General features: G+C 39.1%; 1 protein-coding gene across 2 annotated transcripts in view; it reads left to right on the forward strand.

Annotated features, from left to right (window-relative positions):
• Positions 1-17,310, forward strand: part of HEMK1 (HemK methyltransferase family member 1) — a 62,693-nt gene that overhangs the window by 25,773 nt on the left and 19,610 nt on the right. For both annotated transcript variants that reach the window (XM_032209140.1, XM_032209139.1), the window contains exons 7-9: positions 5,004-5,053; positions 6,449-6,554; positions 8,319-8,414. In XM_032209140.1, coding sequence (XP_032065031.1) covers positions 5,004-5,053; positions 6,449-6,554; positions 8,319-8,414 — 252 coding nt within the window. The remainder of the gene's footprint in view (positions 1-5,003; positions 5,054-6,448; positions 6,555-8,318; positions 8,415-17,310) is intronic.

Consider the following 17,310-nt stretch of genomic DNA (forward strand, 5'->3'; position numbering starts at 1 on the left):
GGCTGTAATGCTGAGAAAGATGAAAGAGAAAAATAGTAGTATTTTATTCATTATTCATCCTGTCACCATATAAAATAAAATAAAAACAAAATATAGAATCTGATTCCAGAGTAAAATAGAGAAAATAAAATACATATGTGATGAATACAAAGAATTCACACCACCTTTTTGTGATGCCCTGATCTGTTCGGGTTTTGAATTGAAGTGCCTTAACTGTAAACTTAGCATTAGAGCCTAGGAGGAAATAGGATAATCTGCAGTTCAGATCCCAGTGGGCTTTTCTTTTAAGTAGTGAGGTTAAATAAAGGTAAAAGGTAAAGGTGTCCAATCATTTCTGACTTTGGGGCGATGCTCATCTCCTTTTCCTAGGTGAGGGAGCCAACATTGTCCAAAGACACTTTGGTGTTCATGTGACCAGCATGAGGCTCAAGGAACGCTGTTACCTTCCACCAAAGTAGTACCTATTTATCTACTTGCATTTGCATGCTTTTAAATTGCTAGGTGGGCAGGAGCTGGAGCAAGTAACAGGAGCGCACCCTGTCATGTGGCACTCAGGTCTCACACGCTTGCCAGCTTGCCAGCTGACAAGCTCAGCATCTTTAATTGCTTTAATCGCACCCCCTTTGGTGTGGTTAATTATCTAAGCCTAAAAGGAAGTACAGTTAGTTGACATTTAGACAAAACATGTTATGTCCTCTCCTGATATGGCAGGTGATGGCAGCGCCCATATCTGGCCATAGAATCCAAGATTGTGTCAATCTTGCTCTAGGACAGGCCCTTTTTAATAGTTGTGTCAAGCTTGCTGCCAGGTATCTTGGAAAATAGTTTTGATATTAGCCAATCATTGAAAAAAATCTACTTTTTTTTTTTTTTTTGCTAATACCTCCATGTCAGTTTGACATTGACATCTAGGACTCTGTTTAAATTTTTCTCTTGCCTGAGAGGCAGTTGAGAGTAAATACTAGGTGGAGAACCAATGCTGTGAATAAACTTTGGTAAGTCAGCTTATCCATGAATTGAGCTAGACCATCCTTAACTATTCCATGAAACATATTTAGTCTACCAAGATCCATTGAATGAATATTCTGCCAGTGTGTGAAAACTTTAATTATTGAATATGTATGGAATGGGTACCTATTTCTACTCTGACTGCAGGGGTTGACATGTTCTTATCAGTTCCCAGTTTGCTTCTTAAAAAACATGATCAATTTAGATAGATTTTGTAAGGCCCCACAAGTCTGCATCATAAGTCGAGGTCGGAACTATGAATACTTTCAGGGACTCAAGATACCTAATTAATTATAAATAAATAGTTTATATAATACTTTAGTGCTTGCCTTTGGCCCTTTCCAAATTTCTTTTTAAATGATTTACTCACAACCATGGGTTGGTTTTAAAAAAAAACCACTCCTAAATGAGTAAACAAATTAACTTGTTCAATAGGCTCCCCATTTAACTGCCATTTATATGCCAGGTTTTTTAAAGTAAATGTTAGATTAGAACACAGTAGGTATTTCACAGCAGCCTATTTGAGACTATGCCATTAGAACAATAATGACAGCATGTAAAAGGATATTAATAAATTTGTTATGAATGTTTGGCATATGAGTGTCTGAATAATCCTGGACATAGAGGTTAGAATCATTGGGACTAGAATACAATCCTTCTACCATCATTATGAGTAGGTATCCTCTTAGACAACCATTTACCCTGTGAATCTAGAAAATTAAAATCATCCTAAAGCTACTATAACCTGAATTTTATTTTGGGGGTTTTATCATATAAATGACTGAGGCAGTGGTGGGATTCAAAAATGTTTACTATTAGTTCTGTGGGTGTGGCTTGGTGGACATGGCAGGGAAAGGTTACTGCAAAATCCCCATTCCCTCCCCACCCCACTTTCCAGCTCCGTTCTCCTGTTCAGGGCAACAAAAGAAAATCGGCTGGGAGGCAGTGGGGGCGGGGCCAACCTATTGCCAGTTCTCCAAACTACTCAAAATTTCTGCTATCAGTTCTCCAGAACCTGTCAGAACTGGCTGAATACCACCTCTGGACTCAGCCTGACCCTCTAGAGATCTCAAAAGAAATAAACTGGTCTCACTGATCTATAAATGTAACCTCCATATTTTCAGAGGTTAAGAAACTAGTTTTATATATCCTTTTACATACCGTTCAGGAAACACTATCTGTTCAATTTTTTTAAGATTATATATGTGTTACACAAAACAAGAGTAAGCTGTTTACAGATATTGAAGCCCATGTGAGGGAGGCTAATGATCATCAACTAACCACAGTTAATTCCAAGGCATATCTGATACTAGATTACCCATGCCTCATGGAGAGGCTACTAACTAATCTTGAAGTGAGGTAAAATTGAAGGTTATATTGGGTCACGTTTAGAAGGTAAGAGAAGAAAATGACCGACCAGAAACAATGTGACAATGAGTACACTGTTGGAAGACCAGGTTAGAGACAGATCTTCATGAAGAAAATCTATCTAAGATTTTATAACGGCCATCACCAACTTGATAGCACTTAATCAACCACCCTATGTACCCACAGTGTCTGGATTCTGTTTTCTGGCCCCCATTGGATCCAATTTAAATCAGATTTGCCAGGTGCCTTTCGAACACATTCTTCCCAGTTCTTTTCAAGCATAACCCATGTTTGCTAGAAGAGCCTCATTTTAGAAAAGTGTCTTCACAAGCAAATTGAAACAATTCCCATTGGCACCATCTGTATACCCATGTGTTCATTTCCAGTATTGTCTCTTTTCCTGGGCCATGTTCCTTGATCAAAAAAAAAGGGAAGAAAACATCATTTGTGTTCCATTTCCTTCAGTGCATTATAATCCCTTACAGAATCTTCAAGAGTGTGTCTGGTTATGTCATGCATTCCCATATGGATTTTTAGAAAGGAATATTTGTCTTAAAGATGTTTAAAACATCTTGGGAGCCTTTTTGCAACCTCCTGAAAGTATGCCACAGAAAGGCAGCATACTTCTTTCGATAGCTTCTGACAAACAAATGGTTCTTTCGGTCTTTCTCAGAAGGGAGCTTGTGATTAGGATGACCATCTGTCATTGCTTCCAATTGAGAAAACAGGTAGGAGTCTTCCCTTTGAAGAATCATCTTCCTTAGTCTGCAGCTGCTCTTCATTAACAATAGTAAGTTGCTATTTATTTGAAATTTATTTTTGAACTCCTGAGTATAATGACTCTTCTTGTCAGGTTTGAGTCATTGGGTCATGTTCCTCTATCTCTCTGTCCATGACCTCAGCTCCAAGACCTTCAGTCTTTTGGAAGGTTTCTTGATGCTTCTCTGTCAATGTTCCCTATGTCCTATTCAAGAATCTACAGATAAGCTGGAAAATGGATCGTTTTGCCTCTAGACCGTTTCCCTTTTTTTCCGTAGTGCAATTTGCTGTACTTTTAGCCATATAAAGACCTTGTTGACTTCATAGAAGAAAATAAACATTGTATGTGCTTTGCAGGTCCCAGGAGCAGTTCGCTCCCTGTTTTTCTGAAGAAGAGTAAAATCAATAAAAATCATCTGCCAAACTGGTTGTTCCCCTGTCTGCTCCCTCGGTGAGCTGAATAGGGTCACAATAACCCTGGGAGAAGGCCTCACGTGATTTTTTTTCCCCAACAATCCAAATCAAACATATTCTGCAAGTCTGGCATAGCCCTGCATCAGCATCAGTAATATCGATCTTAAGCTTATAGTTACACTGGAGTAATGTCAGCTTGGAAGGCAGAAAGATGGTTTGAAACACATTTTGGGGTTCACGTAGCTTCTATATGCAATTTCTTAAAGCAGATGTGTCTTTTATCAGGATTAGATGGATGTGTTATTTGTAAAAGAAAATTTTGTTGTTAGTTGCAAAGTCGTGTCTGACCCATCGCGACCCCATGGACAACATTCCTCCAGACCTTCCTGTCCTCTACCATCCTCTGGACTCCAAAATAATAAAAGGCAGGTTACAAATAGAAAAAAGAATCTCAGGGAAAGTTGTGTTTGATGCTTTGGAATTATAGAAAGTCCTTTATGTTCCTGCACAGTGCAGCTATGCAAATTTTCAGGGCAGGTAAACTGAGGCCGGCATGATTCTAAAGCGTGGCACAACAAAACCACGCTCGTCAAAATAGCGGTGATAAAATCGCGTCACTAAAGCCGCAACGTCATCACCACGCGTCATCACCGGCGGCGTCATCACAGGACGGCGACAGAAGGGCGCTTTAAAACAGCGCGGCGGCAGAAAGCCGATTTAAATTAAGGTAAGGGTTAGGATTAGGTTTAGGGGTTTGCTTTAGGGTTAGGGTTAGGTTAGGTTTAGGGTTATGTTTAGGGTTAGGGTTAGGTTTAGGGTGCTGAGTGCTTCAGAAGGCGCGGATTTGCCCTCCGCGATTATGTCATCGCGGTAGGGTCGTGTTTTTCCTTAGCGCTTCGGACGGCGCGGATTTGCCCTCCGCACTTATGTCAGCGCGGATAAGGGCTTCGCGGTTTTGTGGTGGAACCATTCTAAAGCTACAATAGAATGTTTGAATTGTTTGCAGGTGATTAACAATGAATCTAATTCCCTCGATATATGTAGATACATACACACACAAAAACAACATCCACAACAAAAAGATGACTCTCTAGTCTTTTGATTTCTAGTATTTCTTAATTGTTGTCTGCCATCATAATATAGTAAGGAGAGAAATGAGTAACTGACATCCAAGGTATATCATATAAGAAAGGAATTGAGCAAAAGAGGTTCATGTTTCAAAACAGGGATTGCAGTAATGTGTGCAACATTTATTGCATAATAAATGTACATAATTGATGGGTTGCAGCAACGGCAGGTTGTTGTGTTTTGATTCAGTACTTTAGAGATCAGTATGAGTTATTATGCAATCAAAAATGTTAATTTACTATGATTGAGACCACTGTTAAAACTAATCATAAGGTGATAAGTGACATGCATGTAAATCAAAGGTATTATGTCAAATCTCTCTATAGGTTACATCTTCAGGAAAGAATCCATATCTTTCACCATGATATATCTTCATGTAAGTTCTCTTCATATTTTTAATTGTCCATTGTAAATGGTTTGAGGGAAGAACATTCTCTTGCAAGAATGTACAAGAAAGCTGGAAAAGCCTTTAATCTACTTAATCACACAACAACTGCAAAATGAAGTGACGGCTTCTGAATCTCCCAACATCTTTTGTTCCCCAGTATATGCTCATAACTTGGTTTTAAATGATAACTTCTACTATAAGATCAGACTGCATAATTTTTCTATACATTGTTAAAGAAAGGAAATAGTGTGTGGGAAGTTCTTATGTACAATTTTAAACTGCAACTTTAAACACTCAAAGAGCCATTTGGACCTGTTTCCCACAGAAACACCAGGAACCAATAATTTAACAACTGGTGTGACTGGTTGGGTGTGGCCAACTCAACGTCACTCACTCCCACCCAGTCACATGACATCCCTCGCCACGCCTACCCTGCCGGTCATTAGGGCAGAGAACTGGTTGTTAAATTGTTTGCCTGGCCTGGCCTGGCCTGGCCCCAACCCGCCTCACCCTCCCAGCCACCTCTCGCCACGCCCGGCCTCAGGTGTGTTGTTCATCCCCACCTCTCTCTCTCCTCTGTCTCTCTCTCTCCCCCTCTCTCTCCTTTTTCCCTTCTCTCTCTCTCTCTCCTCTCTCTCTTTCTCTTCACTCATTTTTCCTTTCTGTCTCCTCTCTGTCTCTCTCTCCTTTTCTGTCTCTCCTCTCCTTCTGTCTCCTTCTCTCTCTCTCTCCTTTTTCCCTTCTCTCTCTTTCTCTCTTCTCTCCTCCTCTCTCTCTCTCCTACTTTTTCCCTTTTTTCTCTCCTCTCTCCCTTTCCTCTCTCTTCAGGGGATCTGCCCCTCAGAAGCTCCATTTCAGTCAGCAACATGCAAGACGAATGTTGCAGAGCCTCTGCAGTTGTTCATAAGGACAAACAATTGCCATGGTGCTGCACGTTTTGTAGTGTTGAGACTTGTTCGTAAATGCTAGAGGTAATCTATGTTTATCACGTAACTTTGAATGTTCATTAAGGGAACGCTCGTAACCTAGGTATTATCTGTATTTGTAAAATCAATATACTTTTCATATAATCTCTTTTCAATTCAACCAACTAGAGCTGTTCCATTATATTTTGCAATTTTCTTTTGAATAGGTGTTTCTTTTCAATATGATCTATTATACTGTACATGAAAATAATCCTGTCACAGTTTTTTTTCTTATTGGATTCCAGTTCTTGAAATAGACTCTCACTAGGATTATGCTTAGAATCGGATTGTCTGAAATTCAAAAGAATATTAAAAGTTCTTTCTCATGGCCATCTGTGAAGTTTTTAAAATAAAGGAATAAATGCTTGCCTGTTACTTTGAATGTCTAAAAAGCGTTTCAATGCTTTCTTCATTGTAGGTCCTAGGGAATGCCTTCAGCCTTGGGGTTTGGTAGATACTATCATCAGTAATCCACCTTACATTTTTCACGAAGATATGAGTGACTTGGCAGCAGAAATTCTCTGGTATACCCATCTTTTCTTCATTTTCCACATTGTATATTGTTTTTTTATTTGCTGCAGTTTTAAAGCCAAAGACTGTGATGTTGAAAGCCCTGGCCTTAATACAATCTCTTACAATTATTAAGGAAATAATAGCAACAGCAATCTCTCCCAAATCTGAATTCAGATATGTTTTCCTTTCCTCTGACAATGTTATTTTCTGCATGGGAGGAAGAATAGACACTGTAGAAGGAAAGTTGTAGTAGTCAATTTTAGCCAAAACTCTGAAAGAAAATGAAGCATTTTTTCAGGCTAGCTGTCGGAAAGTCTCAATAAAAGCTAATGTTTTTTAATAAAATTGGTTAATCTGAAAAAAGTGCTATCAGACTCCTCCTGATTTTAGGTTACATATAGATAATTGGATTTTTTATACCATGGCAAAGAGAATCTGTAAGGAGAAAATTGCATAGAAAGATTTTCTTTTTCCTAAAAAAAACCCTTCCTTTGATATCACAATCATAATCCAGGCAGTTTATGTCTACTGTTGTTGAAAAATGAAGCGAGATTTCCTTTATGAATGTCCTTTGCTGTCCTTTTGGATCTTTCCAAAATCTCTTAACATGGAGATTTAGGACTAAAAAAAAGTATTTTTTAAACTCTAGAAGACTAGGAATGTTCTAGTTAACCATTCAGTTAACTATTAGGTTAAACAAAGCATTCCAGGATTTTGGGTGGCTAATGGATCTGCTGTTATTGCCACTGTAAATAATTCATTAAAGGATTTTATAACACTTTCTTTGTAATATTATACAAACAATAGATTTTAGCTTATCTCTCTTTAGTCAGTCCCCATAAGTCCTGTTCTTATTTAGTCCCACACCTAGAGAAAAGTACTAAGTTTGGAGAAAAGCATCATGATCACATCCTCCATTTATGACTTGCTCATCTCTTTTACTGGAAAAATCAGTCCCAACACTATCTTTGATGTGTTTCAGAGATAAGTACTGGGAATTTAAATTAATGGACCTTTTTTATCATGCCTATTTTGCCTAATAGAAAGTCACCTGCAGCAGCGTTCCCCATCCTTTCCGGCTTTGCGGATTGGGGGGGGGGGAATGGTTCCGCATGGGCAACAGGTGAGCATGTGCAGCTCCATTTGCATGAATTACAGGCATATGTGCCTGCCACCCGCACAAATGGAGCTTTGTGCACGCACTCACCTGTCACATTCACAGCCCAGTTCTGAATGGGATGCAGCCCAGTAGTGGGCCACAGCCCAGGGTTTGGTTACCCCTGCCCTATAGCACTTCCATATAAAGAGTACAGATAAATTAGACACAACCCCCGGGCTGTGGCCCACTACTGGGTTGCAGCCCGTTCGGAACCAGGCCATGGAAGTGGCAGGTGAGCATGCACACGAAGCTCCATTTTGCAAGTCACCATCCAGTGGTTGGGGACCCCTACCCTATAGCACTTCCTTATAAAAGAGTAGGGGTAAATTAGACACATTAGTTTGGTTAAAATTGAAAGCTGGTATTGCTGCAATCTTTTTCTATGAATGCTTTTGTTGACATTGGTCTCAGTAACACAGTAAATGATTATCATCTCCAGAATGATCTACTGGAAATCCCCCAGGTTTTCCAGTAAAAATCCAATACCAGGAATTTCCATTGTCATTCCTAGTGACCACATTGAATGACATGTTCGCCTTTCCAATATCTTTTGAATTTTCTGTTGTCTGTAAAGCTAGGATATGACTTGGTTTTTAGACGTGTCTTTTGTTTCTAGCTTTGAGGACCTTGGTGCCCTGGATGGAGGAATTGATGGGATGAGCGTCATCAAAGAAATTCTGAAAATGGCCTCTTACATTCTCAAGGATTGTGGGTAAGTACTGACTGCTTCTTTTGAAATAAGTTCTGTTTTAAAGGTCTAAGGAACTGGTGAAGAAAAGCAGGCAAAACAGCAGGCAAAAAGGAGGAAGCAAGGAGATTGAAAACACATTTTCAAAGAACAGCAAAGAAAGACAGCAAAGTTTACCGGGACCAGCATTGCAAGCAAATAAAAGAGGGCTGCATGAAGGACCATCCCAGGAATGCACTTGTGTAACTCAAAAAAAGATACAAACACCATTTACTGCTCAAAAAAGCATCATCAAAAACAAGCAAGGGACAGAACTATCTGATCAACAAGGTGTCAAGAACAGACAGCAAGCAACAAAGAGACCCAGCCTCCTCAAGATTATGAGGAAAGGGAAACAGAAATAGAACTAGCCATCCTTCTGGAAGACATGGGCAACGAGTCAGTTGCCAAACAAAATGGTGTCAACTTTTGATGCCATTCCCGCAAAATTGCCAAGGCCTTTACCACCAACAATTATCACAGACTTGTGCCGGAAAATTTGAGAAATAAATAAATAGCCACAGGTTTGGAAATTGTCATAGTTCCTTCCTTGGTGAAAAAGGGTGACTCTAAGAATTGCTTCAATTACTGCACAATTCTTCACACTATCAAGATTCTTCTTAAGATCATACAACAACATTTGGTGCACACCATTGAAAGGAAATTACCAGGTCTTCATGCTGTCTTCAGAAGGGATCATGGTACTGGTGACCATGTAGTAAATCTGTGCTGGAGCATAGAAAAATATCAAATATAAAAATATCAAAAGAACATCTACATCTGCTTTTAAAAGAAAACTTTTAAATGTGTATCATAAAAAGCCACGGAGAGCTCTAGAAGTCCTGGGAATATCAACATATCTGGTTAAGTTGGTACAGTTACTGCACACAAATCAGAAGCTACTGTGCATATGAAGACACTGATTGGTTCAAAATAGAGAAAGGACTGCAGTAAGTTTGATTCTTCCACCTTTTTTATTCAATCTATATGCTGAAGTGATCATGAGGAAGCTGGAACTTGAAAAATCAGAAATCAGAGTAAAGATTGGGGAAAGGACCATCAACAATCTTCAGTAGGATGATGACACAACTCTCCTTTGGAAACCAAAAAAGTTCTAAATTAACAGATCAAAAGGATTAAGGAAAAAAGTGAGAAATCTGGCCTCTTCCTCAACATAAAAAAAGTTTATAATCACTGTGAGGAATGAAAATGTCAAAATAACAATTGATGATGAAGAGATTGAAGGCCTGTAAGAAACCTCTTTTTCTAGGAATGCAGATTGATTAAAAACAGTGAATGCAGTCCAAAAGTAAACAGTTCAATTGCAATGGATCACACAGCAATGATGAACATAAGTAGAGTACAGAAAAACAACTAAATGCTGATTAGTCTAAAGTATTGTGTTTCCCATATTTACCTAGACATTCCAAATGTGCTTTTTCAGGAGGCAACTGGACTTTCTTGAGGTTTTTTTCCTTTGAAGACGTTTCACTTCTCATCCGAGAAACTTCTTCAGCTCTGACAGGCTAGTATATTCCTTGCAGACAGCTGGTCATTTACATCACTTAGTTTAGAGGGTCACTGAAGCACTTGGAGGTTTATCTGTGTCCTTAGGGTCACCTGAGCGGTGCTCTGATTCCTGTGCTTATACCCTGAGGACACAGATAAACCTCCAAGTGCTTCAACGACCCTCTAAAGGGGTGCAAATGACCAGCTGTCTGGAAAGAATATAAATATAAATCCTTCCATTCCCCACTATCCTGTCAGAACTGAAGAAGCTTCTCGGATAAGAAGCAATGTCTTCAAAGAAAGAGAAAACAAGAAAGTCCAGTTGAAAAAGCACCTTTGGGAAAACTGTGACCTGGATGACTGACAATATCTACAGACTTTTATATCTACCTAGAGTTATGAATTTTGGACCATGAAGTGGTCGACTTGACAGAAGAAAACCAACTTTCAAGCAGTGATGTTAGAGAGAGTTTCTACAAATTCATTGGACAACATAGGTGACGAATAAACAAGTACTGAAGCATATAAAATCAGACATATCACTGGAAGACAAAATCACAACATCCCACCTTGCTTATTTTGGCCATATGTGCTTAAACTCACTGGAAAAAGCATTATACTCAAATTATTCTGTGAAAAAAGAAAACAGGGCTGCCAAACAAAGACAGTGGCTAGACGTTATATAAGCCGACACAAGCCAGAACATAAAACAACTGAAAGAAGCCTTTCAAGGTCAAAAAAAATAGAGCTCATCCATAGAATTGCCAAAAATCAGACAAGTTGAACAGATAGCATCATCAAGGAAATGGAAGTGACATTTTCTGCTTTGTACTTTGCAGCCAAAATCATCTATGCAGAGTTGCATAGAAGCATGCACATCAGAGAGCAACTTCTGCTTTTTTCTGCCAGTCATTTCCCAATTTTAGAGAGAGAAGTAGAGAAAATGTACATAACTGGTAGAGTAGATCCTATTCTTGCTAGTGCACTCAAATCCCAAAATGCAAAGTGCTTATGGATACCAGCATGTTTAGCAAGTTGAGTTTCCTGCCTCACCTGTTTTTTTTAAGATGATTTGTAGTTTTAAATATTTAAGGACTAGATATGGATAGAAGTTAAAGAATGTAACTACCATTCCTCTATATGAATGACATCAAATTGTGTGCTAAGACTGAACAAGATATTGTTTGCTGATTTACCCAACATACAGTATACAGTGAGAACATCAGGATGTCCTTTGGACTGTAGAAGTATGTATGACCGGATGCTAGTCAAGAGACTAAAAGTAGTTAAGACTGATGGGATGAAACTACCAACAGGCCACTGGTAGACATAAGAGACCAACTACAGGTGCCTTGGCATCCCAGCATCATATGGGAAACACAATGAGGAGGCAAATAAAACAACAACATTCAAGTACTACCAAAGGATAAGACAGAACCTGAAAAGCTGGCTCAGTGATAAGAACAAAATCCAGATCATCAACATATATGCCCTGCCAGTCATCAGATTCCTTGCCAGTATAGTGAGCTGGCCAAAGAACAACATGGAAGTTCTGATATGAAGGCCTGGGATCTCTTCACAATGTACAGAGATTTCACCTCATGTCCAAACTTAGAGACTGTACACCAACTGGAAAGAGAGCAGACAGGGCCTGTTAGTGTTAAATCCATTGTCCTGGATGAAACACTGAGCAATCAGGTATGAATCAATAAAATGACACCCAGAGATGAGCTGCTAAGAGAATAACTTGGCTAGCAGCAGACAGGGAAGGAAGATCAAACAAAGGAAATGTTGTTGCAAGATAAGATCCTGAATGAGATATACCATTGACATGTGGCTGAGGTGGCAGGCCTTGGGAAATCCTAACAGTAGCTGGAAAGGGCTGGATTAAAAGACAGCACTTAGGTACTGATCCAGAGGTGGGTTGCTAATTTTTTTACTACTGGTTCAGGCGCGCTCCTATGTGTGCTCATGATGCTTCTGCGCATGCGCAAAAGCGTCAGGGTGGGTGGGTGGAACCTCCCAAAGCCATTTCTACTGGTTTGGCCGATCTGGGCCAAACCAGTAGCAACCCATCTCTGAACTGATCATAGCAGTAGAAGAACAGGCACTAAGTGAAAAATGACCAGGCTGAGCTTGAGGGTGGAGTCAAACACATCATCATTTTGGAGTCCCTACGTTCCCATAAAAAACCATAAAAAGTCCAGCCCCCTCTTGAAGGCTGTTGATTCTTATCTGGAACCAATTTCACTTGATCAGATTCTTGTGAATGTAGCAGGAAATAAACTTGTAGTGAACTCTAATCTGGACCTTTTGGTTTCCTACACCTGACATTAAACACCAGAGCCATAGAAGCAGGGGTCTACCATACCAGACAGGACCCAAGGGGCAACTATGCAGAAAGGGGTGGGTTTCTGCCAGTTCTAACCTCTTCCCTTAGAAAAGGTTCCACAAATCCACAAAGTGCTGTTTAGAACCGATTCCATCTCCCTCCCCCCGCCCGTCCGCACATCATCAAGATGAAGAGCGAGAGGAGGAATTCTGGGAGTTGAAGTCCACAAGTTTTAAAGCTGTCAAGTTTGAACACCCCTGGGGTTTTTTTCCTAAAGGGTTAGGGGTGCAAGGGTCTTATAACTTGACAGCTTTAAGACTTGCGTGCTTCAAATGTTCTGAGCCAACATTTTGGTTGCTAAGCAAGAGGTTGTTAAGTGAGTTTCACCACATTTTACAAGTTGGCCACGCCCATCGGGTCACATGGCTGGCAAACCACTCCCACCCAGTCACATGGCCAGCAAGCCACTCCCAGAAAGCAGGCCACACCTACAGAAAATGTGCTCTACATGGGGCTGCCCTTGAAGACCATCCGGCGACTTCAGCTAGTCCAGAATGCAGCCGCGCGAGTGATTGTGGGCGCACCACGGTTCGCCCACATAACACCGATCCTCCGTGAGCTGCGCTGGCTACCTGTTGATCTCCGGGTGCACTTCAAGGTCCTACTTACCATTCATAAAGCGCTCCATGGTAGTGGATCTGGCTATTTGAGAGACCGCCTTCTGCCAATTACCTCCCTTCGTCCCATCAGATCGCATAGAGTAGGCCTCCTCCGAATTCCATCCGCCAGTCAGTGCCGACTGGCGACTACGCGGAGGAGAGCCTTCTCAGTTGCAGCTCCGACGCTATGGAACAATCTCCCCATGGAGATCCGCACCCTCACCACCGTCCAGGCCTTCCGCACAGCCCTCAAGATCTGGCTATCCCGTCAGGCCTGGGGATAAGACTTTACTCTCGCCCCTCCCGAATGTTGAATGAATGTTGTGTTTTACCGCTAATTATTTTTACTCACATTTCTTTTTGTGTTTTGTTCTGCACTCCCCTCCCCTATTATTGTAAGCCGCCCTGAGTCCCCTCAGGGAAAAGGGCGGCCTATAAATGTTTAATAAAAGTAAAAAAAAAAAAAAAAAAAAAAGGTTCTTAAAAAATGTGAAACCTACCACTGACTCCAACACATTAGTGGCAGGGTGTAAAATGAGAAAGGACTAGCCACTCAACCAAATATCATGATAATAGACAAGGGCCAGATGACAATGGTGGTGGTAGATATAGCAGTTCCAAGAAACAGCAACATCTGGAAAGAGTATGAGAAGCTGGAAATGTACCAGGACCTAGAGAGGATGAGAAAAGTAAAGGCTCCAGTGGTGGAGCAGTTGGGGCTGTAACTGTTACTTTGGGAGGGTGATTCCCAATAGATCCCAGGAACAACATCAGATCTCTCACTGCAGAAGAGTGCAGTGCTGGGAACAGCAAAGAACCTTCAAATTTCAATATTGAGGAATATAATTGTTTTTTCATAAATGATCTGTGATTGTTCTTGATCACCATGACAATCATTTTTTTGAATGGGTGAGATGTGACATCCACTTATGAGGATGCCTCTGACATGCTTCTGTGGAGTATTGGGATGGGAAAGTTTTCTATCCCACTTCCAAAATTGAACATGTCCCCCCATATCCAAGAAGTTTGACTTGTCTGGTTTTGTTTTTCTATTTAACTTTAATACTTTAATAGGATTTGTATGCCGCCCACTCCCATTGGGACTCTATTTAGTGATTTGCAAATCAGAAAAAAGAGAGATAGAGAATGAAACTTTTTAAAAAATTATGAGTAGAATTCTGTCCCCTCCCTGTCACCTTTTGAGTAGGAAAAGAGAGGAAAAAAACATGCTGACTGGCAGGTCATGTAGAGTCATATATGAGAGCCAGTTTCATCTAGTAGTTAAGGCAACAAACTAGAAAGCAAGAGACTGTGAGTTCAAGTCCTACCTTAGCCAGGGTTATTGTGCATAAAATGGGAGGAGAAAAGTGTATTATAAATACAAACACACAGGTTGTTAGTCCTCTGCCTTCCATTCTTATTTACAAGCATGCATTACCATATAACGTGGACAAACTAACTATTAAGTTATATGCATTGTCTTTGTTCTCAGAAGTATTATACTGTGCAAGTTACATAGTGTGAAAATTATTGCCAACACAATGTGCAACCTATACCAATTACTGATACTCGTATGAGTGTAATTTAAAGTCTAGTTATCACCTACAAAGCTCTGTAGGGTAGCAGGTTAGTTATTTGAGGGACCATTCTTCTCTCACTGTTTTTGTTTCTGTCCATCCAACAAGATTAAATGGAGTCAGCATGCTCTGTGTCTTGTTCATTAAATAATGTCATCTGATGAGATCCAGGAAACAGTCTTTTTCCTCACACTTTAGGCTAGGACAAGATGTAGGTTCTTTTTGTGAGAGGTCTGTTCCAGCAGAGAGACCATCTTGCTTTTCTGTTGACTTTTTTTAAAAAAATAAATTTTATTCAACATTTTTTAAACATTATAGTTACACTTTTACAGCTTTCAGTTATCGGTATTTTTTCCTCTAATTTTGAATTTTCCATTCCAAGGCCTACTGTTTTATACATATACCTCCTTATTTCATAGTTATACATTTATACAATATATACAACATTTACACCTCTGTTATTCTCTAAATATATACCATTTCCTTTTGTTATACTTTCTATTCATTATGCATTAATTTTACATCTCTTTTCTAGGCAATTATACCACCTATTCCATGTCTTATAATACTCTGTTTCCTCTCTATCCCTTAGTTCCATCGTTAATTTATCCATTTCCACGCATTCTAGCATCTTTTTTATTGTTGTTCTGTCTATTTGCTTTTCAATTTGTACATTGCCCAGTCATTGAGAATTTGGGCAATTTTTAAAATGTGAAATTATAAGAATAAAAAACTTTTTTTCTCACATAGCCCTTAACTACCGGTAATATTGACTGAAACCGCTGTTTCCAAGAATGCTTTGAGATTTAAGAATTATATAATTGAAGAAAATTATAGTGGAAAAGTTGGAATTATAAAAGAAACATTGAAAGAGGATAAACTATTGGATGGAAGTGTTATATGTTCTTGGACTATGTTCATAAACAATTATAGCAATTTGGGAGTGCTCCTTTGGGGGAAGATAAAGGCTGCTTCTCCCAGTATCATCCTATGCTTTGGCTTTGGTGTATCTTTCTGTCATTAGGGACACACCTGTTTACCAGAAAACCTTGCTCTGCTGCTAGTGATCTGCATGAAAACAGGTTGAGAGATAAGAAATTCTAGGTGGTTTCATTGTTTACAAGTAAAAACTCTGTTCAAATCAGTAGGCAAAATGCTTGCTATATTTCAGTCCAATATCTTTATTATAGTACATGCTATATAAAGAAGAACAGAAGGGAATTTGCAAAAAAAAAAGCAGCAAACAACACAGAAAATTATTGTGAAGCTTTGAATAAGACTGAAAATTTCATATAATTTCCACTGAAGAGAAAATACAGTGCTTCTTCTAAAGCAGTGGCCCCAGGGACCAGTTCCATGGAGAAAAGTTTTTACATGGACCAGAGAAGGCATGGTTTTGTATGCTCCCCACATCCTGAGGATGGGGCTTTGCTTGTTTGCAAGGCCCAGTAAAAACTGGTTAGAAGATCTTTCCTGCTCTCTTAGAAGACCAGTTTAAAGGAAAGAACTTTGAGAGAACTTTCATTTGTAACCTGAGTCATTAAGTACCATTTTCCAAGGTCTTAATTTTTTTTTTAAAAAAAAGAATTGTTTCTCATAGTTCTCTTCCCAAGGTAGAGAAGTCAGCAACACAGAGAGGAAAAATTTCCTTCTCTCGCTAATGTAAACCTCTTCCATATGTAACTTTAACTGAGCCTGATTGAGTCAATGTTGGGGTGAGAAACAGGAGAAAATTTACTTCATTTTAGTTTTTTTGTTGTCTGTTTATTTTGTGGACTGTAAAATGCTGTGAGTAACCTTAGTCATGAGTTTGGATACAAAATGATTAAGTCATCATCACTGTGCATTTTGTGGCTCCTTTGTCCTTGCTAAAGTATTTTTAAAAAAAGCACATAATATACTTTACATGTATAAAATGTAAATTTCAAAATTATTTAACAATTAAAAAGTTACATATTTTTATCCAAATGAAAACAATAATTATACTATGTTTTTTGTACAATATGGCCACATGACCACAGAGACATCTTTGGACAGCGCTGGCTCTTCAGCTTTGAAACGGAGATGAGAACCACCCCCTAGAGTCAGGAACGACTAGCACATATGTGTGAGGTGAACCTTATGTGTACAATACACACACATCAAAACAATGTTAAAAACTAACTGAAATAGTTAATAATTTATGAGTACAAGTAAGTTAAAGTTTTGTTGTACAAGAAATAAAAAAAATTACATCCTAAAATCAATCACTTACATTGTGACCTATATCATCAATTATACAAAGTTCTTTTTTTTCTGGTTACTAACCCTGTGTGCCATATTACAGGCTTCAATGTGAAAGCTAAGCCAGATTTCAGGTTAATAGCTAAGTATTTTTCATTATATTTATTTTTGCTATAGCAGAAATTTGTTTTATGAGAATGTTTGAGTACTTACAAACCAAATATTGAATTTCTTCACTGCCAAAAATACTATCTTGTTGCAAGATTAATATTTCAAATGCAATCCACTTTACCATCTGGGAATCTGCCTGCCAGATGGTTCAGTACTGTGGCATGTTATTATTTATTTTGGTTACCATATTAGCAAAAAATAATAATCGCTTCAGGGCTGAAGCGAGCAAAGTATCCCAAATATTGTGCTTTTGCCTTCCCTATCTTGGTTTTAGGAAGCTCAAAAATCTCAAGTGGCACATGTGGCTCCATTAAAAAACAAATACATTATGGATTCTGCAATATTGTGAAACAGTACCTGGCTGTAAGATCATTCCCATCCTTCCTTCCAGAAATATTGAACTATTGTTT

Source organism: Thamnophis elegans, chromosome 2 (genome assembly GCF_009769535.1).
Source record: "Thamnophis elegans isolate rThaEle1 chromosome 2, rThaEle1.pri, whole genome shotgun sequence".
NCBI classification, from domain to species: Eukaryota; Metazoa; Chordata; class Lepidosauria; order Squamata; family Colubridae; genus Thamnophis; species Thamnophis elegans.